The sequence below is a fragment of the Corvus cornix genome, chromosome 1, assembly GCF_000738735.6.
Source record: "Corvus cornix cornix isolate S_Up_H32 chromosome 1, ASM73873v5, whole genome shotgun sequence".
In the NCBI taxonomy this organism is placed as follows: domain Eukaryota; kingdom Metazoa; phylum Chordata; class Aves; order Passeriformes; family Corvidae; genus Corvus; species Corvus cornix.
In genome coordinates, this window is record NC_046332.1 from 476,920 (window position 1) to 503,612 (window position 26,693).

General features: G+C 48.4%; 1 protein-coding gene and 1 long non-coding RNA gene across 8 annotated transcripts in view; one reads left to right on the plus strand and one right to left on the minus strand.

The window, feature by feature from the left end:
- Nucleotides 1-26,693, plus strand: part of GRIK1 (glutamate ionotropic receptor kainate type subunit 1) — a 108,491-nt gene that overhangs the window by 42,884 nt on the left and 38,914 nt on the right. For all 6 annotated transcript variants that reach the window (XR_005602287.1, XR_005602290.1, XM_039554670.1 and 3 more), the window contains exons 2-6: nucleotides 11,210-11,377; nucleotides 13,988-14,245; nucleotides 16,979-17,160; nucleotides 24,328-24,381; nucleotides 25,945-26,118. Coding sequence is in view for 4 of the 6 variants with exons in the window: in XM_039554670.1 (XP_039410604.1) it covers nucleotides 11,210-11,377; nucleotides 13,988-14,245; nucleotides 16,979-17,160; nucleotides 24,328-24,381; nucleotides 25,945-26,118 (836 nt within the window). In the remaining 2 variants the exon portion in view is untranslated. The remainder of the gene's footprint in view (nucleotides 1-11,209; nucleotides 11,378-13,987; nucleotides 14,246-16,978; nucleotides 17,161-24,327; nucleotides 24,382-25,944; nucleotides 26,119-26,693) is intronic.
- Nucleotides 1-26,693, minus strand: part of LOC109143199 — an 82,861-nt gene that overhangs the window by 2,525 nt on the left and 53,643 nt on the right. For both annotated transcript variants that reach the window (XR_005602292.1, XR_005602291.1), the window contains exons 4-6: nucleotides 21,513-21,882; nucleotides 7,982-8,154; nucleotides 380-550 (exon numbers count right to left, since the gene is read on the minus strand). This is a non-coding gene — a long non-coding RNA (uncharacterized LOC109143199). The remainder of the gene's footprint in view (nucleotides 1-379; nucleotides 551-7,981; nucleotides 8,155-21,512; nucleotides 21,883-26,693) is intronic.

Here is a 26,693-nt window from a genome sequence, read left to right on the forward strand (position 1 = left end):
CCCAGACAGCTCCAGGGAGAGCTGTGCACTCCCCTCCCACGGCATTCTGGCCAGGGATGGGGCCCTGGGGGCTGCAGGGACCTGTGGGGTGGGTTTGTCATGGGATGTGACAGCCCAGGGCCCTGGCAGCTGCGGCCTCACACCAAGCTTGGGCTGCCACCAAATTTGGTGGTGACACTTCTGAATCCACACATTCCTTCAATCAGCAGCTCATGGAGGAGCGCTGAGAGACAGAGAAGTGGAGAGCTGGAAAGCTTCTTGAGAGGTTGGATGGCCAGTTCTTTCTAATTCTCATGGGAGCCAGATATCCAAAACCTGTTGCCATGGTGGCTTTAAAAATTGAAGATGTTATGATTAAATAAATAAAAACATCAAGTACCAGGATTGGGCGATTTTGTTCAGGCATCTGATTTTACAGCAGGTTCTGGTTGCTCCGGGAAGTGGTTGGACAATTGTACAGAGATGTAAAAGTGTGGCAGGAGCCCACAGCCGAGATCCTGCGGGAGACAAATGCAATGTAGGCAGCGGATGATCCTCAGCTGAGCACAAGCTGCAGGGTAAAACATAAGCTTCAATCAACTCTTGCAAATCATTTGAGCCTGGTGCCGTAAGTGCCTTAAATTAAATCCCCCTCAAGAGCAGCCAATGGCAATGATTAGACATATGTCATGTCGGGAGCCACAATCACCCAAAGAGCCGTGTACACAGCATTCCATTTACATAGGGAATGTATGGCCCTGGGTAATTTGACCATTTTTCCGTGTTCTGTGTCTCAGAAAACATGGAGTGAGAGCAAGGCTGGTGCTGGCACTGAGAGCACAGAATTCTCTCTGTGCTGTGATACACAAGTGTGCCACGAGCTGCCCTGCCCCACAGGAGCGTCCCCCTCTTGTCTGAGCTCCTGGCCAGCGTTTATTGCTGCTCCAGGATCTCAGGAAGTTTTGGGGCAGGCAGGAGCATCGGAGGATCTACAGTGATCTCTCAGCATGAACAAGCAGCTGGATTTCATGCCCTTACCCCAAAAGTGAGCCCAGCCAGTTGTGCCTGACTGTGGCCCAGCTTTCAGGGTGGATTTGAGTTGCTGGCAGCCTGGTGAGGAGCAGCACTGCTGGATTTGGGGTTTAAAACTGGACCTGGTTTTTAAAAAACAAACAAACACTTCTTACGTGTTAGGGAAAATAATAACCAGAGACGACTCTGTGTTCCCTGTGCTGCCTGCTCAGCTCTGGATTTACTGGAGCCCATGTGATGATGCTAAAAATGTGCGTGTGGGATTGATTTTCAGGGGAAGATTGGCCTTGGTGCCACTTTGAACAGACTTAAAATCCAGTTCCCCGAAAGTATAAACCTGTTGAAATGTGGAATCACAGGATCCTGGAATACCCTGAGTGGGAAATCTGACACACACACAGAGGAAAACTGAGCAAGGAAAAACATCAAGTGTCTCCTTCAGCTGAATTTTTGATTTTCTTTTGAAATTTAAGTTGTTCAGTCAGGAGATTGGTGGTAACACATTGGCCATCATTTCTTTCATCAATTATGGAAATGCTTAATTGAATTGAAGCCATCTTTACGCACTGGACTAATTACAGTTGCCTCTTCATGGCAAAGTTATTTCATGGGCTTCTGATGGAAATTTCTTTCTTACAATGAAGCTATGAGGCTAAAAATACTAAAGCTAAATCCAGTTTTTCAGATAATTGTCTTTTTCTTTATTTAATTTTTGAATTAATTGTTTAAATACAGTTTTAACCCCTGGGTAAAATTATCCAGGAGCAAATTTTCCTGCCATTTTTTCCCAAAGTACATATCTAACTTCCCTATCAATAAGTGCAATAATTACAACTAAGAATACCTCGAACACAATAAATGTAATAACTGTAATTACCATCCTTAATTAGCGTCAATACTTCCTGATGAAGCTGCTCCCAGTGAAGCTGTTGCAGTGGAATGTCTCAATCTGAGTGTGATTCCTCATGAAGGACATTGCTGTGCACACACAAGGTGCAAATGTCAAACATTTCGTGGTTGGGATTCATCTGCATATAACATTGCTGCCTCAGGCATCCCCAAATTTGCCTGCACACCATGAAAGTGTCTCTGCTAAAAGATCCCCCTTTTTACAGCTCTCCTGAGTGATTTGAGCAGGAGCCTCTCAAGGCCCTGGCACAGGGTGCCCAGAGCAGCTGTGGCTGCCCCTGGATCCCTGGCAGTGCCCAAGGCCAGGCTGGACATTGGGGCTTGGAGCAGCCTGGGATAGTGGAAGGTGTCCCTGCCCATGGCAGGGGGTGGGATGGGATGAACTGGGTCCCTACAACCCAAACCAGTCTGGGATTCTCTAAGTTCTTTTTGAGGGAAGCACTACAAGAAAGAAGTGTTCCCAGAGTTGTTTGGGTTCCCACTCCATATTTCTCTTGGAGGTGTATAATTTAGCACTTGATGGAAAGTTGTCATCAGGTGCAGCCATGTTTTGTTTACACTTGGTGCTTTAATATTTGCAAATGTAGACAGTGAATAAGGCATTTTTCAGACTCAAATGGCCCTCGGTAGACTGAGGAATAGAAATGTTCCAGATTGATAATTACCAAGAAAGCTTTAAACTGCAGGCACCTCCAGTAAGTGTCTTTTCAAGATCATTACTATGAGGAAATGTGGCAGCTCAAAGCACAGGTGCTGATTAAACATTACTCGTAAGAGTGGATCTGTGGCAAAATCTGCACCCCCCGCCCTTAAGAGCATCATCTCAGATGAGCTCCTCAGATATTACACTTCCCAGGACTGAAAATGTACCTTGGTTTTCTTAAAGCCAGCTGCTGCTGAGGCTGCAAGATAAATAATGCCCTGCTTAGGAAAATGGCAGCCCATTTTCTCTGTGCTCCTTCCTGATACCTGAGGATTTAAGGATGAAACTCCATGAATGCCAGTTAAAGGGAGGCAGAACAATGCAGCAGCATGGGACAATATGCTGCTGTAAGGTTCAAAGGAAATCCTGAGCAAAACCTGCAAGTTTCCCCATGTCCCCCAAACTATGGAGTGCCCCACCCCAAATATGTGTCTGGACCTTCAGGACAACCAAACCCACAGATCCAGTGCGAAACCTGGTAACATTTGGGTTTATATCCTCCCTCTGTGCCAAGAGAAGCTAAAGGGGGGGACTTATTTCTTATACTGAAAATCAATCAAATCACTTATGTCTCTTTGCAGTTTTTATTTTTAAACTTCAGGTTTATCCCTCCTTAATGCCAGGCCTGGCATGATCTGGGGAGAAGGAAGGGTGGGGACAATCAGAGGCAAAGTCCTCTCCAGTTTAGCTGAATGATTTTATGCCTTTTCTCCAGTGTGAGAGGAGGAACTCCAGCCTCAGAGAAATCTGCCATCATCAATTGTTGCATTTGGGATGGAAGGCAAAGCCAAAATTCCCCATGGCCTCGTGCAGAAGGTGTGACAACAGGGGCTGCTGTTGTTTGGGATCCTTAATGTTTTAACTCTCGATCAGGACACGATTTTTTGCATAGTTCAAGGTGCAAAGTGTGCCCAGCAGTCTCCAAATGGGGGACCTGCTGCAGCTCTGGAGCTTCCAGGCATCCCCGTGTCCATCATTCCTGGCTGGACAGGCACCACTGCCTTCAGGGCACCTGCAGCCGCTGCAATTGCAAAGAGAACAGCCCAAGACTAAAGTCAGAGCTTGAAACGTCCCCCTGCCAACCTCAACCTCCGTCCAGCACCTCCTCGCTGGAAGGGATGTACTTTGGGACAGTCTGTGATCTGATTTTATCCATGCTTTTTCAGGATAAACTCGGATTTCTTCAGCTTTAATAAAGACCTTATGTTCCTAAGCATCTTAGAGATAATAGTGCTTAATGGGCACTCAAGGAAAGACAGACTGTGTAATTTTTAAAGATATAACCCTGACATTTATGCACAAAAACGCTGTTTGCTAAATAGCGCTCATTTCAAAGCATTGTCTTGGATTTTGAAATGTCTTTCTATTCCTGGCTAACAGCTGGAGAAAAATGGCTCATCCTGAAGCAGTTCCATTGCAAATGAAACTCACAACTGCTCTGCAGTGGGGCCATCTTCTCTCCCCTCGGGGCTCCTCTCTGGAGTAACTTTTCAGGGCTCAGTCGAGTGAATGTTTCTGTTTCCAGGGGTGATCTGCTGTCAGAGTGCAGAAAACCCTGCATGTATTGCTGCTTTCTGTGAGTGTCACCTCTTGCAGCAAAGCACAGTGCAAAGCACTTTTTGCACAGATATCCTCCTGGTTAAACCGGGTGCCTGTGTAAAATCAGGCGGCAAAACCCCTCAGAGTTCTATTGTCCTTGCTGTTGTTTTAGATGGGGGCTCTAAAGCTTCGTTTGGTTTGAGCTTTCCTCAAGCGTAAGGTACAATCTGCCAAAAATTCTCACTATATTTGTAAGCAATTGAATGCATTTGATAAATGGACTCAGATAAAAGCAGTAAATAAAAATTCCACCAATGCCTGCAGCTCAGTGCCATCAGTCTGTCAGTCTTCATCCCACCTGCTTGCTGTCCACTCTCCTCCTCTGCTTTTTATTTCTGTCAAATTCTTTTCCCCTTCCTTTACTCCTCAATATAAGCACTGATTTTTTTTCCTGATTGTCCCTTCCCCTCTGCTTTCCCGTTGCCTCTCCATTTCCAGCAGCACCCTGTAGCCCTGCCCATGATCAGCAATTAACGTGTCAGGATGTCTGGGAAATCCTCTGACTCAGACACTGAGGGAAAGCAGATCTGTGAAGCAGGGCTCTGAAAGATTTAAAAGGACTCGGGAAAGTAAGTTTCTTTGCCAGTGGGACTATTTAAGTTGTTACAGCATGGTGGGAGGAATGCTCAGCCGTGAGGGAATTTGATCAAACTCTGCTGGAATCGGGAGAAGTGTTTGGAACAGCCCACAAGCCATGACATAGTGCAGGCAGAAGGAAATATAAAAAACAAAGGAGCAAGGACACAGTTTTAAAACTTTTACCAAATTGAGAGCTTGCACCTCGAAAACGACACTTTAGTTCCTGCCTGGTGTTGCAAGAGATACCTAAATCAGGTCAACCAGATTTTTTTCCTGTTAGTAAAAAGGAAAAAGGTCATCAGTTAGAAATTCTGTAACATGAATCATGCCAATTGTGCCTTTGGGAAATATCTCCACTCACAAGCTGAAGTGAAATAATTCCCATTGGAAAAAGCAGATCCTTGTATCTTAATAAGCTCAACTTCTTCTACCTATACATACACACAAGTATTTTTATCCCTCTGCTTTCCAAAGGATCAAATCAGGGCTGAATGCACCTTTCTGGAGTGCAGATGATTATAAAAAGCTGCCCTGGCTCTCACAGGGGCTGTTTTGGGTGGAGAAATGCTGTACCATTTTTACTGAGCCCTTTTTTTCTGTCCTCTGTGCTGGGTGACGGGTTCAGACCCCTCGTGAGGGGCTGCAGCTCTCGGGCAGCCGCAGAGCCCGCACGTGTCTGAGGCCAAAGTGGGATTTGTAGCAGTTTCATCACTGGTTGTTAAGCACCAGCCATGCTGCATGAAAAGGGCAGAAAGGCCGAGTCCTCCTGAGAGTTCAGCAAAAAATCAAGCAAATTTTGAGCAGCCTTGTTACAGCTGGGAGCAAAACCTTCACAAAAGCAGCTGGAGTAAAACCAGATCTGGAACACGGAGCTGGATGTTGGATAGGCAGCTGGGAACAGAGGAGATACCCAGCTTGTCAAATAGGCAGTGACCTTGCTATAAACAAGCCTAGTCTTCTTTAAAAAATCCCATTTGCTGAGTTTGACACTTGGGGCTCATCCCCTCCCTTGGTCAGGGTTTGAGTCCTGAGCCTGTCCCAGGTTTCAGCTCCTCACAGCCACAGAAAGGAGAATTAAACCATCAACCTTGAGTCAGAGGTGACTGAGAATTAAACCACCACCCCAACCCCAGAGCCAGCCCTGCATTTATTACATTTGAAAAATTATTCTGTTTGGCTGAACATTTCTTAAAGTCTTGCAAAGCTTTTGGTCTACAGAGACAGGGAGCAAATAGCTGCAGACATGGGGTGAGGGAGGCAGAAATCCAGGCGGGTTCCAGAGCGGGGTATTCGCCTTTCCGTGCTCAGCGTCTTTTCTTCGAGATTCTGATGGCTGAGAACAAGGAGGGGAAAGGGCAGGAAGGGCAAGGGCAGGGGCTGGGAGTTGTGTTTGAGTGCAGCCTAAAAGCAGGAGTGCACAGGTGGGTGCTGAGTCACAGAGGGGGAGTGATCCCGGAGCTGGCAGAGCCAGGGCATGGCAGTGACATCTGGCAGGATGGAGCACCGAGGCGGAGAGCTGGGGGCAGGCTGGCCAGGACCCAGGCTGGCCAAGGCAGGCATGATGGATGCCAAGGTAGGGCCAGGGGCTTGGAGAGGGCGGGAAGAGGCTGGAACAGAGCACGACGCATGGAAGGCTTCCAAAGCAGCTTTTGAACAGATTGGAGAGGGAATGGCGGTGGGAACGTGGCTCCCAGCTCCACTGTGTGTAAAATGAGGATGATAATAGCTCCTCACTCTGAGGGCTGCTGCAGGCTCAGCCCACCCGTGCACAGAATGCTGATGGGCTCAGGGTGGGTTCTGCCAGCCAAACACGGCCCCAGTTCCATGAGAACCTCGGGGAGCAAACCCGCTGCAGGATGGGCAAATGCGAATTGCACTTGCTGCTTGTGACAGGAGTGGGGCTGTTCCCCGTTCTTCCTGAGAAACTCTTACTGCACATCCACATCACAGAGCCGTGTATGGGTCTGTCTAAATGAGAGGCAAGAGCCAACTTCTGGATAAGCTTTCACTGCCAGAGAGGTAATTTTTCAAAGGAAGATGCTGCTAAACTGTGAGCACTAACTTCTTTAATTCTCCTCTGGGGAGATGAGTGTGCTGAGTGCACAGGCACTGGCTCCCAGCTGGACACCACGTGGCACAGGAGAATCTGTCCTTTGCTAAGAGATAAAGATAGGAAAACTTGCTTGGAGGGGGTTCCCAGCAGTAGGTGCTTTCGGTCCGAGTGGGACTCTGTCAGACGGAATTACCTGGAGGAAATAATCTTCCTCAGCACTCTTTTGCTGCGCCCTGCTCCTTTTTGAGCCTTCAGCCCCACTGAGGGTGTGTGCTCCAGGCCCTCATGGGATCCATACCCCTCTCAAAGAGCCCAAGGGCAAACCGTGTGTCAGTTTGGCTTTATGAACCCCCTACATTAACCTGGCACCACCACCAGCTTCTCTTCGGGGAATGCAGCAGCACAGAGCTCACCATCATCAGGATTTTAGCTCTCCTTTCCCTTCAGTGACTGACAGGTGGCTTTTAATGAGCTCTCGTGGACCTCCCAGGGTTCACTGTGGAAAGGAGGCGAGGCTTCTCCGAGCAGGAATCCCTGCAGGAAATGGATGTTCAGATGTTTCTGGAAGCCCTGCTAGCACATCCCCTGCCTGTCGTGGCCCTGGGCTGCCTTTGGGACCTGTCGGTGGCTCCCAGCTCAAGGATGGAGCAGCATCCCACAGTCCCTGTGCTTCCACATCGCTTCTTCCATGTGTTATCCCGTGTCCCAGCAGCTCCCCAGCTGCACAGCTGACTCTCAGCCTGGGAAAATTCCTCCTTTGAGCCAGCACAGGAAATCTGGGCATCAGCCATGTAGAAACAGGGGTTTATCCTCAGCTAGAAAGAGTCATAAACTGTAATATCCCCCTCTGGGAATGGATTCAGCCCTGACCTTTACTGAAACTCCCTCAGTCCCTGCTGACCCCTTGCAATGGAAATATTTGCTTGCCTGGGAGGGCTGGAGGAGCTTTTCCAGGTGTGCCTGCTGAAGTGTGCTCTGTAGTTGTGACATTTTCCTTGCTGTGGGGCGTGTTTGTGCTCAGAGAGTGAATGGAGCTGATGCTTTGCCCCGTGTGCCACTTTGACTCACTCACGTGGCGCAGCCCCCTTTGGCAGAGCAGCTGCACCCAGGCTGTCGTTCCCTCTTACCTTCCATGGCTGGATTCCAAGGAGGGGCAGATAAGGGTTTTCTCCTTCATCCTTGAAGAAATCACGTTGCAAATGAAGTGCTGCAAGTGAGAAGTCAGGTCTGCCACTGACCAGGACTCAGCAGCCTTCGGTTTGCTGTGGAGGATTCACTCTCCGACTGAGGGAGGAGGGAACTGAAAGAGAGGACTCAAAAATTTACAGTTTTTCTCACCTAAGTGCTACCAGCAGCCCAACATGAAAGCCAGTGCTTGTTTTTATGCTCAGCAGTAACAGCTTCATTCCTGGAACATATTTATATCTTGAGTTAACACTGATTTCTCCTCCCTCCCTCCCTCCCTCCTTCCTTCCTTCCTTCCTTCCTTCCTTTCCTTCCCTTCCTTTCCTTCCTTTCCTTCCTTTCCTTCCTTCCTTTCCTTTCCTTCCTTTCCTTCCTTCCTTCCTTCCTTCCTTCCTTCCTTCCTTCCTTCCTTCCTTCCTTCCTTCCTTCCTTCCTTCCTATGTATAATGCTGTGGTTAATTTGTTTTTAAAATGCTGTACAGTAATTATTTAAATGAATCATCTGACAAACTGCTTCTTCATCAAACTTGTCACTTACTCTGCCATTTTTCTTTTTACCTGGACCTTACAATAAATTCTGAGCTTGGCTGTCAGTCACCAGCAGAAGGAGGACAAGAGACTATTTATGGACTTGCTGGATGTCAGTAGGGATGTATGGGTGAAAATGCTGCAGCACAGCTTGTTTGTGATGCAGATTTATCGAGTAATTCAACTCCTTGTTACACAAATAGGCCTGAACAGAAGAATCAAGCTCAAATAGGTGCAGTCCCAGCCTTTTTAATGCAATGTCCCTCAGCTCAGGCACAGTCCATGGCAGAGGGTGGAGTGAGGTAAACTTTAAGGCCCCTTCCAACCCAACCCAGTCTGGGATTCCATCTTTTATCCGAGATATGTCACCAGCAAATCAAGCCTGCAATCACAGTTCCTGTGGGTGCTCTCCTGCTCCGTTCATGTGTGCAAAAGGAACATGGAAGTGTGTTGATAGCGCAGAGTTCTGATAAGTTTGCTCAGAAAACGCATCCACACAAAACTCCCCCTCTTTCCATCACTCCTCCTTTCCCTCACCGCCCTCCTGCTGTCCAGTGAGCTTTTACTCTTTTCCAAAAGGAAAGATCCTGCGGAATTCTGCTAATGAAGTATAAATAGTTCCTGGTTGTACAGCAATTAAAATTAATCTTCATTTAATAGGCAGCTGATTAGAGGGCTGGAAATAGTTCTGGCCCTAGAATGAGGAAGTGCTTGTGTACATCCAGGTATGAAGGTTGCCTCAAGGGCGGTTGGATGAAGTAGTTTTAATTAATAAAAAAAAGCAGAAAGGGACGGAATGCACAGTAATAATTTCTGAGGTGGAGAGGATTTTTTGCCAAGATCAAATGGCCAAATACTCATCCTATTGGAAGTGGGGAGGCATTGTGGACACCCTTATTTCCGGGTTATCTCAGGCTGTCCCTTTTACCTGTGACATCCACCCTCCCTGATGGAGCAATGTTCTGCTGCTTCCAGCAGGGATTCAAGGAAAACTCAGCAGTGGGACTTTCTGGCCCAAGCCCAGGCTGGCACTGCAGCTGACTGAAAAGAATTGTCTTCCTCGGGTGAAATGAGGGAAAGAGAATTGAATTTAACCACTAAACTTGCTGGGATCATCACTGGGATGAGGAATTACAGGACTGGATCTGAAAGGACAGGCTTCAGATTTTTTCCCTCCAGGTGACCTGGAGTTTGCAGCTCTGGAAAATCCTGCTGGCTTTTAGCATTCCACTTGATGTTTTGGTTCCAAATCCTGCAATTAGGCTTTTTTGGGGGGCTGTTTTTGTGTATCACACTCTTTTGTAATCACTGGGATGTTTTCTGAGGGAGGGGGAAGAAATCCCAAAGGTTCTGATACCTGCACATTTTGCATGAGGAATCCATGGAGTGAAGAAGAAAATTGCTGAAGTTGGCAGATTGCTTAAGCCACGTCAAGGCATTGCTCTATGGGCGCTCAAGAGATAAAATAACGCCGTTTATTCCACAGGAGCCAGGGATAACATTACCAGGCTGGGGCTGGCAAACTGCAGGGTTTTCATTGCTGGATTAAGATTCAAACCAGGTTTTAATTCCAGCATGTTCCCATTTCTGATGGTCAGCTAATGACTGCACTGTTCCTACATGGGTGACATCAAAACTGCAGGAATTGCAGCTCATGAGCTGAATGTGTTCAGATGCCCAGGAATTACAAAGAGACGGGCCTCAAATTTCACTTGGGGAAATGGGGAAATACGTAAGTGAGAAATCCAAAGTGTTCTCTAGTGACTTGCACTAAATGAGTAAATTATACTTGCAAAATCAAGCACTGAAGCTGGAGATTGCTGCTTAGAGGAGCTATTTTTTTTAATTAGCTGTGTTTGCTGTGCCTTCCTCAAATCCCAGTGCCCCTGGACAGCAGGAATGTGCTGCTGGCATAATAAGGTCTCTAGAGGCTGGAGGGAGCAGACATCCCAGTATACTGGGACAGGCTGTGGCCTTGAGACACCTTCCCCATCCCAGGATACACTCCAGGGAAATTCATTATGCTTCCAAAATTCAGGCTGGTTATTTACAGCCCTCTTTTGGAAAGCAAAACTATTCCCTGCCCCTGAGCAAACTGAGGAATGACCAACAGCCCTGCCCGAGGTTTATGACAAACCAGAGGAAACACGGAGCTCGAGGGGAGGCTCCCAGCCCGTGTGCTCTCAAACTCCTCAGTGGATCTTGTTCCGCCAGGATGTGCAGAAACACTTCAGAACACATCCACACGTCCAAGTTTCATCTCCAAATGTAGATTAGACTGGAGCAGGGGGAACAAGACCCATGCTCATCCCTACTTTCATTAGAAAGGAGCTGGATGGAAGCTTTCAGAGCATTTAAAGTGCTCCTCTGAAAAGGCTCGATAATAAACACGCGTTGGCTTCCCCAGATGTTTGTGGAGCAACATTCATAATACTGAGTTAACCCCAGTGCCACTGCAGATAAAAGCTAATGATCCACTGTGCTCTGCTGTAGTGCTTTGAAGAGCCATCAGGTTTGCCTTGATGAAGGCTCAGAAGCTATTGCTCATGATTTAGAAGCTATTGCTCATGATTTATTTTCCTCTCTTTATGGGCGGCGATTAAGAGGTGAATAATCCTTCTCATTTATCTCTGTTCCAACAGGAGGGATATTCGAAACTGTGGAAAACGAACCTGTTAATATTGAAGAATTGGCTTTCAAGTTTGCTGTCAGCAACATTAATAGAAACAGAACACTGATGCCTAATACCACATTAACCTATGACATCCAGAGAATTAACCTTTTCGATAGCTTTGAAGCCTCGAGAAGAGGTAATTATCTCACTTACTGTGTCCGTTACATACATGGTTTGTACCCTATACCTTTCCCCAGCCTGATCTCCTTTTGTGCTCTGCTTGTATCATGTGCACCAACAGGAACATAAAATCAATCTTTCCAAGGTGTTTGAACCAAGAACCAAGCTGGGCTTGGACCTGTCATGTGCTTTCTGAATAAACCCCTATGTCCTGTCTGCATGCTAAGAGCCACAGATGGCAGGTGGCAAGTCCAAGGCATTTTTCTTTCCAAAACCTACATTTGCCACCTGGAATTCTGCAGAAAAATGACCACGGACTCACAGGAAGCACAGCGGGACATCACAACCCATAATTAGCGCAGATACCCATTATTGGTAAATTATTTCCACTGCACTTTAAAGACCAGAGGCCAGTAGCCTCCCTGCCCTGAAATGTTAATGCTCAGTGGCCTAGAGACAGAAATAAGTTTCTCTGCTATAAATGACTGTAGGAATTGGAGTGGTCAAGTTTGGAATTTTTTGCCTCTTCTTTTTTTTTCCTGAGAAGGAAAATTACGTCCCAATTTAGCCCCTTCTAATTGGCTTGCAGGCCAAAACTGAGAGGGGCAGAAAGTCACAACTTTCCTTAACCTCCATGTGTTCCTTGGCCTCTAGGAGGCAAGCTTGAAGTTTGATAAAATGTTATAAAGAGCAGCCCAGTTCCTGGAACGGGATTTGCTAGAAGGCTGGAAAATAAAGATGCCTCGCTTTAGAACTCAGGCTGGTGAGCTGTCACCTTTCAAACATCTACACTACCAAATTTTCCTCTGCTACTTCAGTTTCTCAGTAAGAGTGGGGAAAAGGAGAATGCTTTCAAAGAACATCAAAAAGAGCTTTAAACTGCATGTATTGCGCTCTTTTTCAGTTATCAGGTATGTGCTGGAGCTATATGCTATCGAACCTCAAGTGTGGTGGATTTATAATCCATATCATCCAGGCCGATACAGTATTTCAGATTCCCAGTAGAGTGAGAATCTCTTCCATGACTGTTGTGAAAGTGCCTTCTCCACTTAATGTGTAGGAAGTTGTCAATCTACATGCAAGAAACTCACACAGACAGCAGTAATTTCTTCTCATCATAAATTACTGAAGTTATTTATACAATTTGCACATTAAAACCTTTAGAAAGGCTTGTGAATGAAACCTGGAAAGCCTGTGCGCTTTATGCTGCCTGTAAAACACTCATTTGTAGAACGGAAACAGAAAATAATTGATTTTCGGTCATATTCCATTACAGTCAGAGAGCTAAATACGCATTGAAAGAATCTCAGCTGCTTGTGGAAGTTGGTGTGTTTAATAGTTCACTCAATCAGAGTCATTTCTGATTTCCCAGTAATTTCCCAGCCTCACAAAGAGAGCAGCACTGCAGCTCAGTGCCAGGCTTTGTCCCTGTCGGGAGCCTTGTTAAATACATTGGCAGTAAATTTTACCAATGGACAGAAATAACTGATATTACTTCATCTCCTGTCTGTCAGCCTGCAAAGACATGGGAGGGAAAGAAAAATGCAAAGACAGCTCCAGGCAGGGTTCTTCAGGCTGAGATATGGGCACAAGGAGAAGGAAACCTTTGCTGATGTATTTGGCTGATTTGGAGGGGTATAAAAATGTCAGTGTGTGTCGGTTCTTTATTTCCCTTTGCTGTTACTGAGGGCTTTAGGCTTTACTGCCTGCTTTGTAAACACAGATTATGGAGAGCAGTGAGTCGTGGTGCCCTTTGCTGCTTGTGTTCCTGCAGCAGCCTGAAATTAGAGCAGCTGACACAGGTAGCAAGGTGCCAGTCCCGGGGGGATCCAGGGACGTATTTCCATTACACTTTGCCATGGAACCTCATTGCTGTGACGTTCCTTTGGCAGCCACAGAGCTCCTAGTACCTCCAGAATAAAGCTGTTCTGAGAAGGGCAGTTCAGGAATCCACGTGGTCTGCAAGGTAACGAGCAGAGAAGGTTTTACATGGAGCAAGCAGGGTCTAGGATATAATGCTGATCAGTAAAGCCATTTGCAGAACCTCAATCCGGCTAGAATCACTGAGGCTGGAAGAGGTCTCTGAGCCCATCGAGGTCAAGCTGTGCCTGATGCCCACCTTGTTCCCAGCCCAGAGCACTGTGTGCCATGTCCAGGCCTTCCTGGGACACCTCCAGGGATGGGGACTCCAGACCTCCCTACGCAGCCCCTGCCAAAGCTTAACAACCTTTTCCATGGGGAAATTCTCGTGACAGGCAACCTGCCCCTCCCCTGGCCCAGCCTGAGGCCGTTCCCTCTCCTCCTGTCCCTGTTCCCTGGGAGCAGACCCAGACTCCCGCCCCGGCTGCCCCCTCCCGTCAGGGAGTTGTGCAGAGCCACAAGGTCCCCCCTGAGCCTCCTTCGCTCCGGGCTGAGCCCCTTTCCCAGCTCCCTCAACCTCTCTCTTTACCCTCCAAAGCACCTCTAAATGCCTCAGGAACCACTGGCACATCTCTCAGTGGGTCTGAGGCAACGCAGTGCCCCGTTCTCGCTTTGAAATGATGGGGATGGATGGAGGATGAAAGCTCCCAGTGAGCATCCCACAAGTCCCTTGGTGTTGGCAGCTAAGAGCTTCTTGTCCCCTCAGCCTGTGACCAGCTGGCCCTGGGCGTGGCCGCGCTGTTCGGGCCGGCGCACAGCTCGTCGGTCAGCGCCGTGCAGTCCATCTGCAACGCCCTGGAGGTGCCGCACATCCAGACCCGCTGGAAGCACCCCACCGTGGACAACAGGGACGCCTTCTACATCAACCTCTACCCCGACTACGCCGCCATCAGCAGGGCCGTGCTGGACCTCGTGCTCTACTACAACTGGAAAATCGTCACCGTGGTGTACGAGGACAGCACGGGTGAGTGGTGCTGGGCTGCAGGGCCTGTGCTCCTGTCAGAGTACAGACATGACATCCTGGGGAAGCTCACTCTGCCGTGCCCTCAGCAGTTCTCCTGCGTTGCAGGAGAAAAACCCCTGTCCTGCTGCCACCATGGCTTCTGGAAAGCTGCTCACTTCACCAGACCTTGGGAAGGAGCCCCTGGGGTTTGAATATTCAATCCCATTTTGCTTCCTGGTTGTGGAACCGTAACACAGCTTCAAACTGGTCACAGAATCCCAGAATCCCAGAATCTGAAGATCACCCAGTCCAACCCCCCCACCATGGAGCAGGTGACACAGAACTCTCCAGGTGGGTTTGGGATGTCTCCAGAGAGGGAGACTCCACACATTCCCTGGGCAGCTGTTCTGGGGCTCTGCCCCCTCCATGGACAGAAATCCTTCCTCAGGCTGAGGTGGAACTTGTTGTGCTTCAGTTCATGGCCACTGCTCCTCATCCTGTCACTGGCACCACTGAGCAGAGTCTGGCAGCATCCTCTGACAGCCCCTGGGGACATTTGTGTGGATTGAGGGGACATTTGCATGGATTGATGGGATCCCCTCTCAGCCTTCCCTTCTCTGGACTGACCAGGCCCAGCTCCCACAGCCTCTCCTCACAAGAGAGATGCTCCAGACCCCTCATCATCTTTGTGGCCCCTGCTGGACATTGTCCAGTAGCTCCTAGATAAATCTTCCAGACAGAATAGAAACAAGGAGAGGTCTTTTCTGGCCCACCCCATGACCAAACTGGCATTCCAAAACGCCAAATGCTGTGTACCTGCTCAGTTACAAAGATGCCTGATATTGAAAAGATTTCATTTGCAGAGGTATTTGCAAAGTAAATTAATCATCAATCATCTCATTAACTTGGAGTCAGGAAAGTAAACATGTCAGCTTTGATCAGTATAAATAGTCCTTGGATTTGGGGTTAGAGCAATGCCAGTTAACTCAAGCTCTTTCATTTCTCATCCCTCGTGTTTGACATCGTTACACCACAAGAAATAAAAACACCTTGGCCAGGTTGGACGGGGCTCGGAGCGTCCTGGTCTCATGGGAGGTGTCCCTGCCCAGGGCAGGGTGTGGCACTGGATGGGCTATGGGGGTCAGGCTTTTGCCATGTCCTCTGGAAAAATAGCTGCAGTTCTTTCCAGTGCTGCTCTGGTTTCTCCAGGACACCACACCTGGGCTCCATCTCCACGTCGTGTGGCAGCAGTGCAAGGTCCCAGTCTGATGTGACCAAAGGAGATCTTTTAAGGCACACAGTAATTTCTGCCCCCTAAAAGGAGAGGGAGGTGGGTGGGCAAACCCTTTGTTTCTTCCGCTTTTCGCCACACTTGCACTCAAGTGCTTTCTGTTGCTAGGAAGAGAAACACCAGTTCTCAATGTGAGGTGTGGATGAGACGAAGGCTTCCCTGAATGCCAGGCTCCTGCTCCCAGATCTCAGTTCTCCCTCTTGGAGCTGCCATCCCGGGGCACTGCAGCCAGGAGTGAGCACTTGGTACACCCGGGCTGCGCTTCCCCAGCCAGGTGACACCAGCCCCTTGTCAGTGAGTGCTGGGAGCCCATTCCCATCATAATCAGCTCCAGAGGTTTCCTGCTCCCCAGCTGGCTCCCGGCCAGGCCCGGCTCCCGGCGCGTGCAGCATTTCCAGCTGAATGCTCATAATGTTGAGTATTCTCTATTGATTGTTGATACTTGAAAACCTGCGAGGAACAGCCCCGGCCCTGCAGGCGGGGGCAGAGCAGCTTTTCCCCACGCACCTTGGCAGCACTTGAGTGAAAGCCAACAGCTCTAGACTCAGCAAGGCCTGTGAGCCTCAGAGGGAAGAGGGAGCTTTGTCTTGCCTTAAATGTGCCATTCAACCAGGGGCATTCACACCCCACACAAATATTATCCCAGCAGGGGAGGCAGGAGTTCCTTCATTTTAATAGTTTGTTTGATTTTTGTTCAAGAAGTGCTCTTTGCCTTCGTTCTCTCTCTTTGTGCATATTTTCCAGGCAGCCTCTTTGCCTCAGCAGGAGATCAGGAATATTTTTGTGGGTGAATTGCATTCGTGGGTAATGAGAGGCTGTAATCACACACCTCAAAGGGCTCTTAACTATCTTGCCTAGGTTCTGGAGGCAGTGCAAATTACACAGGAGTGCTGAATTAGCCAGTGGAACTGCACTGTGTTTAAACACTCGGACAAGGCTCTGGCTGAGCTCCACTGACTTCAGCTAAGGCGTGTAAAGCTGTGCCAGCTGAACACAGAGCCTGAGAAATCACCTTCTGTGTTTGAGGACATAGAGCTGGATCTCAAAACATTCTAAAAGATCTCACAGCTGCTGAGAGACATCAGGCAGGAAAGTTAGGAGGAGGTTTCCTCTGTTTTATCTTCTTGCTGTTTGGTATTGGAATAATAATGAGCTGCCAAGGAAGAAGCCTTATGTGCTTTTTGCATCTCAATTTGAACATACTACAATATGTTTATATTGCATTTCACCAGTGCAAACATATCCTGTAGTCAACCAGTTAAAAACACCTTTCAAAAATATTTAGATGTGGAAGCCAGTATAAACATGGGAATGAAAAGCTTTAATAATATTAGCTAGGAGGCTGGCAAATACGGAACTAGCAATTATCCCTAGGAAGTGTGGAGTGTGAGAGACCCTGTTTAACTGACAATAGACCCTTGTGGCACGGGATGGTGATTGTATCATTGCCTGTCATTTTTCAGGTCTAATTCGCCTGCAGGAGCTCATCAAAGCCCCTTCCAGATACAACATTAAAATCAAAATCCGCCAGCTGCCCTCTGGGAACAAGGATGCCAGGCCTCTGCTGAAGGAGATGAAGAAGGGCAAGGAGTTCTATGTGATATTCGACTGCTCGCACGAGACGGCGGCAGAAATCCTCAAGCAGGTACCGGGGATGGGGAGGCAGAACTCGATGTGAGTACCCTGAAATCTGCCAGCCTCTCTGCTTTCCACTTGCTGGGAGCACTAAAAGCAAAGGCACTCCCCTGCTGGGCTTGTGAGGACAGGGACAGAAGTCCCAACAAAGGTGCAGCAGCCCAGGGCTGCGCAGAGCCACTGCCATCCCTGGGGAGCCCCACGTGTGTCCCACAGGAGCAAACAGGCTTTTCTTTCTAGCATTCCAGGTTCTGCCTGACTGGGGACATAACTTCCTGTGCTTCAGCTTGTCCTTGTTTAATCGACAGTGCTCTTATTTCTTTCCCATCAAAAGAAAAAAAGAGGCAGAGTCAGAAGGGAAAACTGTCCTTTAAAACATTGAGAGAGGTTGATGTGCGAGGGTTGGCCCAGCCTGAGTGCAAGATTTGGGCAGCCACAGCAGGCAAGGACAAACAGAGCCTGACAGTAATGGGCTGGGACGTTCCCAGGGGCACACAGGGAGTGGTGGGAATTAGAATTTACTGGTGTCACTTGCTATACATTCCTCGACAATCAAAGTCTAAAGCACTGGCTCCTGCACTTCGTTGACCTGCAGGAAATAGTTCCGAGCAAGCCGTGCTTTGTGATGGCAGTTCCCTTCTTGCTGCACCTGGAGGGATGAGGGAGGAGTTGTTATTTCTCCTGCCAGTCAATCTGATGGGATACCCTGATCCCAGAAGAGCGCCAGAGAGGTTCCACTGACTAAATGCTCATAAAGGTCCCTTTCTGCTCCCATCCCAGAATGTTTTACTGAAATATTTAGGTTCTGCAGAGCAGCTTTTTGTGTCAAAGTTGGTAGGGCACGTTACTGCATTCATCTGTGGAGCCTGGAACCTTCCTCTCCAGGCTGGAGAAACTTGGTGCTGGGGACAGGGACTGGCAGCATCCTCAGTGAGCTGCAGCACACAATTCCTGTGAGCTTGTAGGGTGAGATTTCCTGCTCTCAGGAATGCTGGCCTGCACTAAATGTTAGGATTTTCTCAGTGCGAGCGATCTGAGGTACGGGGAGGGCACTGCAGCAGCACTGTTTGGGCAGGGGGAGTGGGCTGTGCCCCCACTCTGCTCCCTGCAGGGCTGCCCAAAAGCATCCCCACTTTTGGCTGCTCCAAAACGAGATTTGTGGGGGAAGAGTTGACAACACAGATTCTGAAGGGTCTTCAAGAGGAAGGTGCAGATGTCTGGCACACTGCAGGAGGCACAAAGTTTCCAATATGCCAGGCTGAGTATGGAAAAAAACCCCCGAAAACAAAACCTGGGTGTCAAAGGAAGAGGAGGGAGTGCTGAAAGATGCACCAAAGCGGGGCAAAGCAGCAGAAGAGTTTGTGTGGGATATGGATCAGCCAGCCAAGTGACAGGCTGCAGATACAGATAATGCTCTCCAGTGCCTGAAGAACTGGGAGAAGGAGGGGGAATGACAGTGTGGGAGAAAACAGGAAAACTGAGAGAGGTACACCTGTGGGTCAGCACTGTGGGAGAGGAAACAACATAAATATAGGCTAGAAAGAAAGGGAAAATGGCTTTTCTGTGAGCGAGTTCTGTGGCTGAGTGTGGATGCTGGCAGCAATAACTCAGGGGTTGAGTTCCTCCCCGCCAGAGGCAGCAGGGAAATGTGCAGGCGTGGAGGGCTCTGCATTCCTGTGGGACTCCTCTGATTGCAGGTCACAGGGACAGCCCTGGTTCACCTCCCCATCCCGGTACTCACACACCCCTGTGGCTTTTTACCTGGATGGAAGCAGGATTTCCAACACTGGAGAAATCATTTCAAGGAAACTCTGTGGTTTTAGTAGAGAATATTTTTGACTTTGCAAACAATCCAGTAGACGTCACGGGAAAAACAAGTGCTGTTTTCCCGTGTAGTTAAATTCTGTAAGGTTTCTAACAGGAGCAGGACTCAGGGTCACCTAAAGCCGTGCCGAGGCAACTCTTCCTTGCCTGTTCACTGTATTTAGGTAATGTAGTAGGTGTTTAGTAGCCCATGGAGCAGGGAGGGGGCACCAGCTGTGGCACTGCTTGTTTCCCAGGGACAGAGGTGCCCAGAAGCTCCTCTGGGAGCAGAAGGATTAGCCCAGAACTCTGCTGGAGCTGTGCTGGGAGTGTGTGCACCAGGGCACCTCTTCACTCGCCTCCTCCAGCCTTGGCTTTACAAAGATTGCTTCTCTAATTTCTCCTTATTTATGGCCTCCACTAAAACCCCATCAAGACACACTTCCTTGTGTGCACAACAAGAACAGGAAAATCAATAACCTAATTTAGCCAAAATACAGAGCTGAACAAGCTGTTCCCTAAACTCCCACGTTGCCCCTTCTCTGACATGCTCAGAGAGCCTGGATGTCCTCAGTCCCTCACCAGCCCCACGAGGCCTGGCCCTCCTTTGCTGGCTGTGGCATTTACCTGGCATATTTGGTGGAGAACGGAGGTTGGTGCTCTGTCTGCAGTAGACGAGCACTCCCCAAGTAAATGAGATCTGGCTCTTGCAGACTGCCCTCTGTTTTATGCACAAATCCTGCAATTTATCCCGCACGTTATTTAGTCTGATACTGCCTTTTGTAAGAGAAACTTGGCTGAAGAGGTGTAGTTGTTGTGGCTAACCCTCAGTTTGTTCCAACACACCAGGAGCTGGCACAAATTTTACTGCTAGGCAAACTCACCTCTCAGGAAGTATGTCCCTGCTAACCTTAAATTACCTACTCCTTTCCTCACACCTCCAAAACACACTTGAGGAAGTGTACTGTATATTTAATCAGGCTGAAGGCTCTCACAGAGCCTCCTGTAAAGACGATGTGACAGACAACGAAAGGAATCATTAATTCAGTTCCTACAGAAGGCTGAAAACCGGGTGTCACCAGGGAGCACATTCCTGGTACAGTAATAGACGTGAGAATAGAAAACTTCAGCTCCTGACTGTGCTCCTTCAGGAACCTGGCAGGTAGGCTGGAGCCCACTCCCTGCTAAGAAAAGGCAGGATTAGCTCTGTTCCCACTTTCATGGGAGAAACAGCAGTGGCAGATCCCCCAGGTGCCCCGCTTTGGGTGAGAAGCAGAGACGTGCTAGCCTGGCTGGTTCTCCTCCCCTTCCTGATTTTATGAAGGGTTTGCTGGTGGGGGACACCCTCCTTCGGCCCCCTGGTTCCTGCTGGGACATCAGCAACACCCGTGGAGGGGTGTGACAGTGGTAATTCAGCCCCAAATCCAGCAGCGAGCCCAGTTCCCAAAAGGACAGGTGGGTCTCTGCAGAGGCAAATCCGCCTGGGCTCTGTGGGATGATGGGGTCTGAAGGGTGGTGTGGCTGCTCCAGAAGCCTGGGATCTCCTCAGGAAGCAGCAGGAGGCACCCCCGGCTGCATGGGGCACTTGTCCTGCCCCAGTGCCGTGGTCCCTGCTCCAGCTGGGCCCCGGCACCACACGGTGCTTCCAGAGCTGCCTTGTCTCTTGGCAGGGCCGCAGGGGAGGGAGCCACCCCGGCTGGACACCTGCTGTGCTCAGAGGGATGCAGACTTCCAGGGAGCGCAGTCAAGTCCAAATAAAGCTGTCTGCGTGGACTGTGTGCCCAGTGTAAACCTATGACACTCGAGAGGCGAGCAGGCAGAGGGGCTTTTATTCACTGTGCTGCACCTTGCTGATCTCAGAAAACAGCGGGGATAATTAATTGGAAAATGAAATGCATTTAATGATCACTACATTAAATAACTAAATCACAGCCTGAGCGAAGGAAATGCAGAGTGAGAGCAAGCACAGGATTTGGTGCAGTTCCCACTAATGCACTTGCCCGTCATTCCAGTCCCAGCCCGCCTCGAAGGGAGATTGACAATGGATCTAAATGAGGCAGGGAGTTTTTTACAAGTTGAACAAATGCAAGTTAGAGCTGGGATGTGATTCAAGCCAGGAACAGGGCACCCAAAAGAGATTTTCAGACATAAGGGAGAGTATTTTTACCCAGCCTCTGTCAGCTTGCCATATATAATTTGACCACTGATACTTTTTTGGATTCACATTGCGGTTCGTGACCCACAGCTGAAAGTGCACAGCTGTGAAGGACAAGGCCCAGGCTCCTGATCTGGAACGGATAATTAGAGATGGAAGTGTCTTTATCTCCCTTTGTCCAACCATCGCTGGGTTTGGCTGGAGAACAAATGTTATACGGGGAAGGCTGGGCAGGAGACGCACAAGGAGAATATTTGAGGCTGATTTCCCCAGTTTCCATTCATCTGAGCTCCACTGTAAGCAAAAGCTATTATTATTTAAATAGGACATTTGTATCAGGTGCGTAATTATTTACATAATTACATGCAAAATTATTTAAATAGCAACGTGCAATGAAACCTCACCCCTGTTTCCTGTGGGCAGGCACACAGACAGAGATGCTGCCTTCCCCTCTCTCTGCTGGGCTCCTTCTCTCTTTCAGGTTCCCTGCTCTGTGGGAAGCTTTGCCAGGTGCTTCAGGGCTGTCCCAGCCTGAAATCCATCTTTGGTCCAAGCAGGCTCTTACTGTCTCCTCCTGGAGCTACTGGGAGCTGCTTTCCTGTGCCTGCTGTGCTGCAAACACTCAGCAGAAGAGCCCTGGAAACTCCTGTTTACACTGACAGGAGCATCCAAGGGATTCAGCCTCGGGAGCAGTTATTGATGCTTTGGAATGTACAGCATGATTCTCAGCATTCCTCTTGCTTTTGCTTTGGCTTGATTGCATCTCCTGTTTTCCTGCATTGGAGCAGTAAATCATCCTTCAGTGGGAATTTCACTTAGCAGCCATATTACCCTTAAACATAAACAAATGATAATTGCAAAGCCTCTTTGATCCACCAGCAGAAAGCCCCTGTTCAGTATCTAGTGCACACGTCACAGGCATGTCTAAGTGATTAATAGCTGTTAGCTAATTATCATCCTTAATGACTTAGAGAGGGGAGGACAACCGGTTGAGGTTGTTCTCCTCAGGGGCTTTGTTTCTGGTTGGTGTGGGGTTTGGGGGTTTTGCTTGGTTTTTGGGCATGTTTTGAGGCTCATTTTGGGCTTGTTTTGCTTTAGAGAACAAACCTGTAGCTTGACTTGTGAAATCAGGATCATTCACAGCTCTGTGTGTGTCCTGCCAGCTCTGTTCACTCTGGCGATCAATATTCTCCTAAGAGCTTTCACCCAGCGCGTGTTCAGGAGGCAAACGCTGCTCTCAGCTGCTCTCCTGGATCTGGCAGGAGAGCTGCCCTGGCTCAGCTTGCTGGTACCCTCAGCAGCGCAGCTGCAGCAGCACAAGCTGGGAAATGCTTCCCAAAGGTCCAGGCTGCACTTTGTAATCCCTGCAGTAAATGTGTCTGGCTGCCTCATGGAAATCTGTGTCTCAGGGCAGTAGGTGGGGTAGCACTGGCCACGCAGGCAAGCTGGAGGTTGTATTCTCTGCTGACAGAAGTGCAGTGGCCTCTCAGCTCTCCTGTCTCGGGCTGCAATCCGAGCAGGAAGGAATCATTTATTTCAGTCTGGCCGTTTGGATTCCCCCATGTAAACTGGTAAGAACTTGCTTTCACCCCACCGTGCACTGACTGCAAACACCCTGCAAAGGACCAGAGAAATCTGGACATCTCCTGGGTTCAGAGCACATTTGTTTAACCTGGCAGCTGCTCTGAGCCCCACAGGGTCACAGTTGGCTATTTCAGTGCAGTTTCAGCTCAAAGGAGATCTGCATCGTGAAAATCCCATAAAATTGGCACCTCCTTCCCAAAGCCACGGAAATCCAAAGGCTCCAGGGAGGGGGACTGAGTCCAGCCAGTCCCAGAAACACAGCACACAAAAGCTCCCCTGGATACAGACCTGTATTGTTGTTTGTGCATAAACAGGGAAGGATCAGCAGCCTCCAGCTTATTCTACAGGTAATAAAATAGCTCCAAGAAACAGAAGAGAAGAGGATTAATAAAATCAGAAATAAAAAAGGCAATTTTGATGTGTAAATCCAGTGCAGCATTTCAATAAAATAGTTGCCTTCTGGCTTGACTTTTAGTGGCTGGAAACGGATCAGTTGTTTGCGATTAATCATGAGCTGGTTTTATTATCTGCTGCAGCTCAGGAAGTTCAGGGTTTGCTTTCTTCCTTTCTTTTTCTGCTTTTTTTTTTATGTGAGGAATTGCCATACACAATCACTCAACTGATGTTCAGAGGCTTCTGCCAGAAGAGGGAATTTTGGCTGGCCAAATCCCACTATGCCCCCCTGCCTTTCAAACAGCTACTCAGGCACTCCCAAAACTGTCCTAGAAGGGAGGAATTAATAGCAGATCCTTACACTGCTGTGATCAGGACTGAACTGGAGTTAACCTTACTCCCTGTTGCTGTCGTGGCAATGAATCCCTCAGCAGTTTCCCAGTTTATAATTCCTCCTCCTCCTCCTCACAAGATGCCAGAGGGCAGAATTTTCCCATCCTGGCAAGAGCGTGTGGGGACAAGTGTAGGAAGGCTGGGGGGAGGCTGTGGAGCAGCCAGGTACCCACACACCCTCGGGGGTTATGAAAGCATTCCCACTGATTCTGGGGAGAGCTGAGGGAGTAAAGCACATCCTTCTGGAAGTGTCCTGCAGCACAAGGCCTGGGAAGGAAAATCTCATCCTCCTCTGCCCCACGTGGCCGTCAGTGTCCATTTAGACCTCCGGAAGGTCAATCCAGCCCAAACATTCTTCCACCCCAGTTGTTTTGGCACCCTCCCGCTGACCCACATTCCCAGGTGGAACAAAAAGCACTTAGAGAAACTTCCTTCTTTCTGTTTTCCTCCTTTACTCCTGAGCCCTCACCAGTGTCCTGTTCTCACCTGGCAGCAGAACAAAAACCTGCCCCTAAGCACTTCCCCCTACAAACTGTGTTGTCTGCTAGTAAATTCCTTTTTAACACTTCCAGACTGCAGACTAAAGGTTTTAAAAATCAGTGTCTTGTTATCTCTAGTAATTTTTCTTGTCCTGGAAGTTTTGCAATCTTTAATCTCTTTCCTGAGCAGAGGTGATAAAACACCATTTAAATACAACAGGATATTTTTGGCTCCTGAAGAAAAATGTAGGGTTTATTGCAATCAAGCTCTCATGACCTGTGATGTGTTTAACCCTTGCTTTTCAAAGGCACTGCAACACACTGGGAGCTTTCAGAGTAAAGTACCCTCACCTTTCCATCTCTTTCACAGATTCTCTCCATGGGAATGATGACAGAATACTACCACTACTTTTTTACAACACTGGTAAGGAACACTATAAAATTCTGGGGGGGAATTTCCTCTGTTTCAGAAAAGACAGCTAAAAACTTCCCCTTTTTCTATGAGATCTTTGTTGCCATTAGTCAAGGAAAGCCCTGCAGAATGGGTGCTAACACTCCTTAGGAATATCAGCACCCACAATTTTGTAAAGAAATTGTTCGGCCACTAACACTTAGTGTTTGGTAACACTTTAATGCAGTGAAAATTAATTGCAGCATGGTGATTAAGGAGAAACCGCCAGTCCAGATGGACCAGAGTGAAACAAAATAAAGAACGAACGGCTTTGCACCGTGGGCACTGCTGGTTCATCACTGGAATATTTCATTTACATATGAAAACACAAAATCACTAATGGAAAAAAATCACTCAGTAAATTTTATAATAAATGCAAACCCCGAAGTTTTCTTTGGTGGTCGAAATCTATACTTATTTCAGCATGTTTTTCCAATTTTTTTACCTTACATGAGATATATAAACATAATTCAATTTGTGCTTAAGGTTCATTTGCATTGTAGACTAGAAAGGCAGCAAAGATCCGATATTGCTGGAACAGTCCTAGAGGGCTGGACTACATCATGTTCATCAGCTTATTCTTTATTTCCTTCCCAAATCAAATTTTATGTGGAAGTGACAAATCATTTTGAATCCAATATCCAATTCATTAGAAGAGATGCTCCTGCTCTTTGGAACTTGAAGAAGGAGCTTGAAATAGTTCTCCTTGAGGCCATCTTAACATCAAGGAAAATGTGAAAATTTAGGATTTGCTGTGGAATTCGCAAATTTATACAATAAACAAACAAGAATCTACCAGAATACGGTCACCACCAGCAGCAGTGTGCAGGAGATGGTGCAGAGCATTTCAGAGCAACCACCCACCTCTGGGGTTGTGGTGTTGGGAATATTCTGGTTTGTGGTAGCAAACCATGACCAACTCATTTGTCATTTTCCTGCCCTGCTGGGATCGGGAAAAGCGGAACCATGGAAAAGCAGCTTCCGGCTTTGAGGAGCAGTTCTCACATCTGCGCTGCCTGACCAGCACAGCTCGGGAGGGTCCCACACGGTTCAGTCACCCCACATACCCACTCTTTTCCTGCCCTGCAAATGCCAGGCTCTGGAGCACGTGGAGCCTCTGCGCAGTGACACATCCTTCCCACAGGCTGGCAGAGGCGCCTGGGGAGGCACGGCGGGGAAAATGGGATTCATGAGCAGGCAAAGCGCAGCGCTCGCCGTGTCTCTCGGCATTTTCCTCCCCCGAGCTGAGAAAGGAGCTTGACACTGGCCAGCTAATTCCTCATGTCGGCCTGTCAGAGCTGCAGCACTGCTATAAATTGGAATGTGCGGGTTGCTTGCAAAGCATTTCTGCTGTGGGGAACCGGTCTTCTCGTTCCAAAAAGCAGGTGTGTGGTTTGTCACCCATCTCACATGGCTTTGGCTCAGTCGGGTTTCAAACGGGAGCAGCCTTTGAGGGCAGCCAGGGTGGGCACACGCGAAAAACCCCACCTTTGCCTTTAAAAATGCCACATGTTTGCGTTCTTGCTGGTGCTTTAGGACCTGTTTGCACTGGACCTGGAGCCCTACAGGTACAGCGGGGTGAACATGACGGGCTTTCGGCTGCTCAACGTCGACAACCCGCACGTGTCGTCCGTGGTGGAGAAGTGGTCGATGGAGCGGCTGCAGGCGCCCCCCAAGCCCGAGACGGGGCTCCTCGATGGCATGATGACAGTAAGTGAGCACAGCCACGCTGGGGGGTGGCACAGGGACAATTCCCCGTGCCGTCATTCGTCTCGTTGCTGTCAAAAACTAAAGTGCTGCCTTGCTTGTCCAATCTCCTTCTGCACTGGGCAGTGGCAAACACAGCAGCAAATCAAACTTCCCGAGCAGGTACAGGATTTATAACCTGCAGGGGCAGATTTCACATGTTGGGAACGGAGTAGCATTTTTAAATGGGTAAAGTGCCCTTTCGCATCATTTCCCTCTCTACAGAAACTCTGGCTTTTGAGATGTAATTTAAAGATAGATGAAAGGTGTCATCAAGCCAGGGAATTAGGATTCCTCCCTAGCACTCCCCCAAGAAGGAAAGGAAACAATAGGAACAATTACATGGACAACAAGGGTGATGGGATGCCATCTCTTTGCAGTATGAGATAATGTATCTCATGGACTGAGTGGAGCTCAAAGCAGTAAGAAATAAGACTTTATTGCAGATGATTGCAGGGAAAATTCGGAAATGCCTTTACATCCTGAGGAGAGACGCATTAAGTGTGCTGTCCCTGGCATTTCACACACTGGTGCTGCTT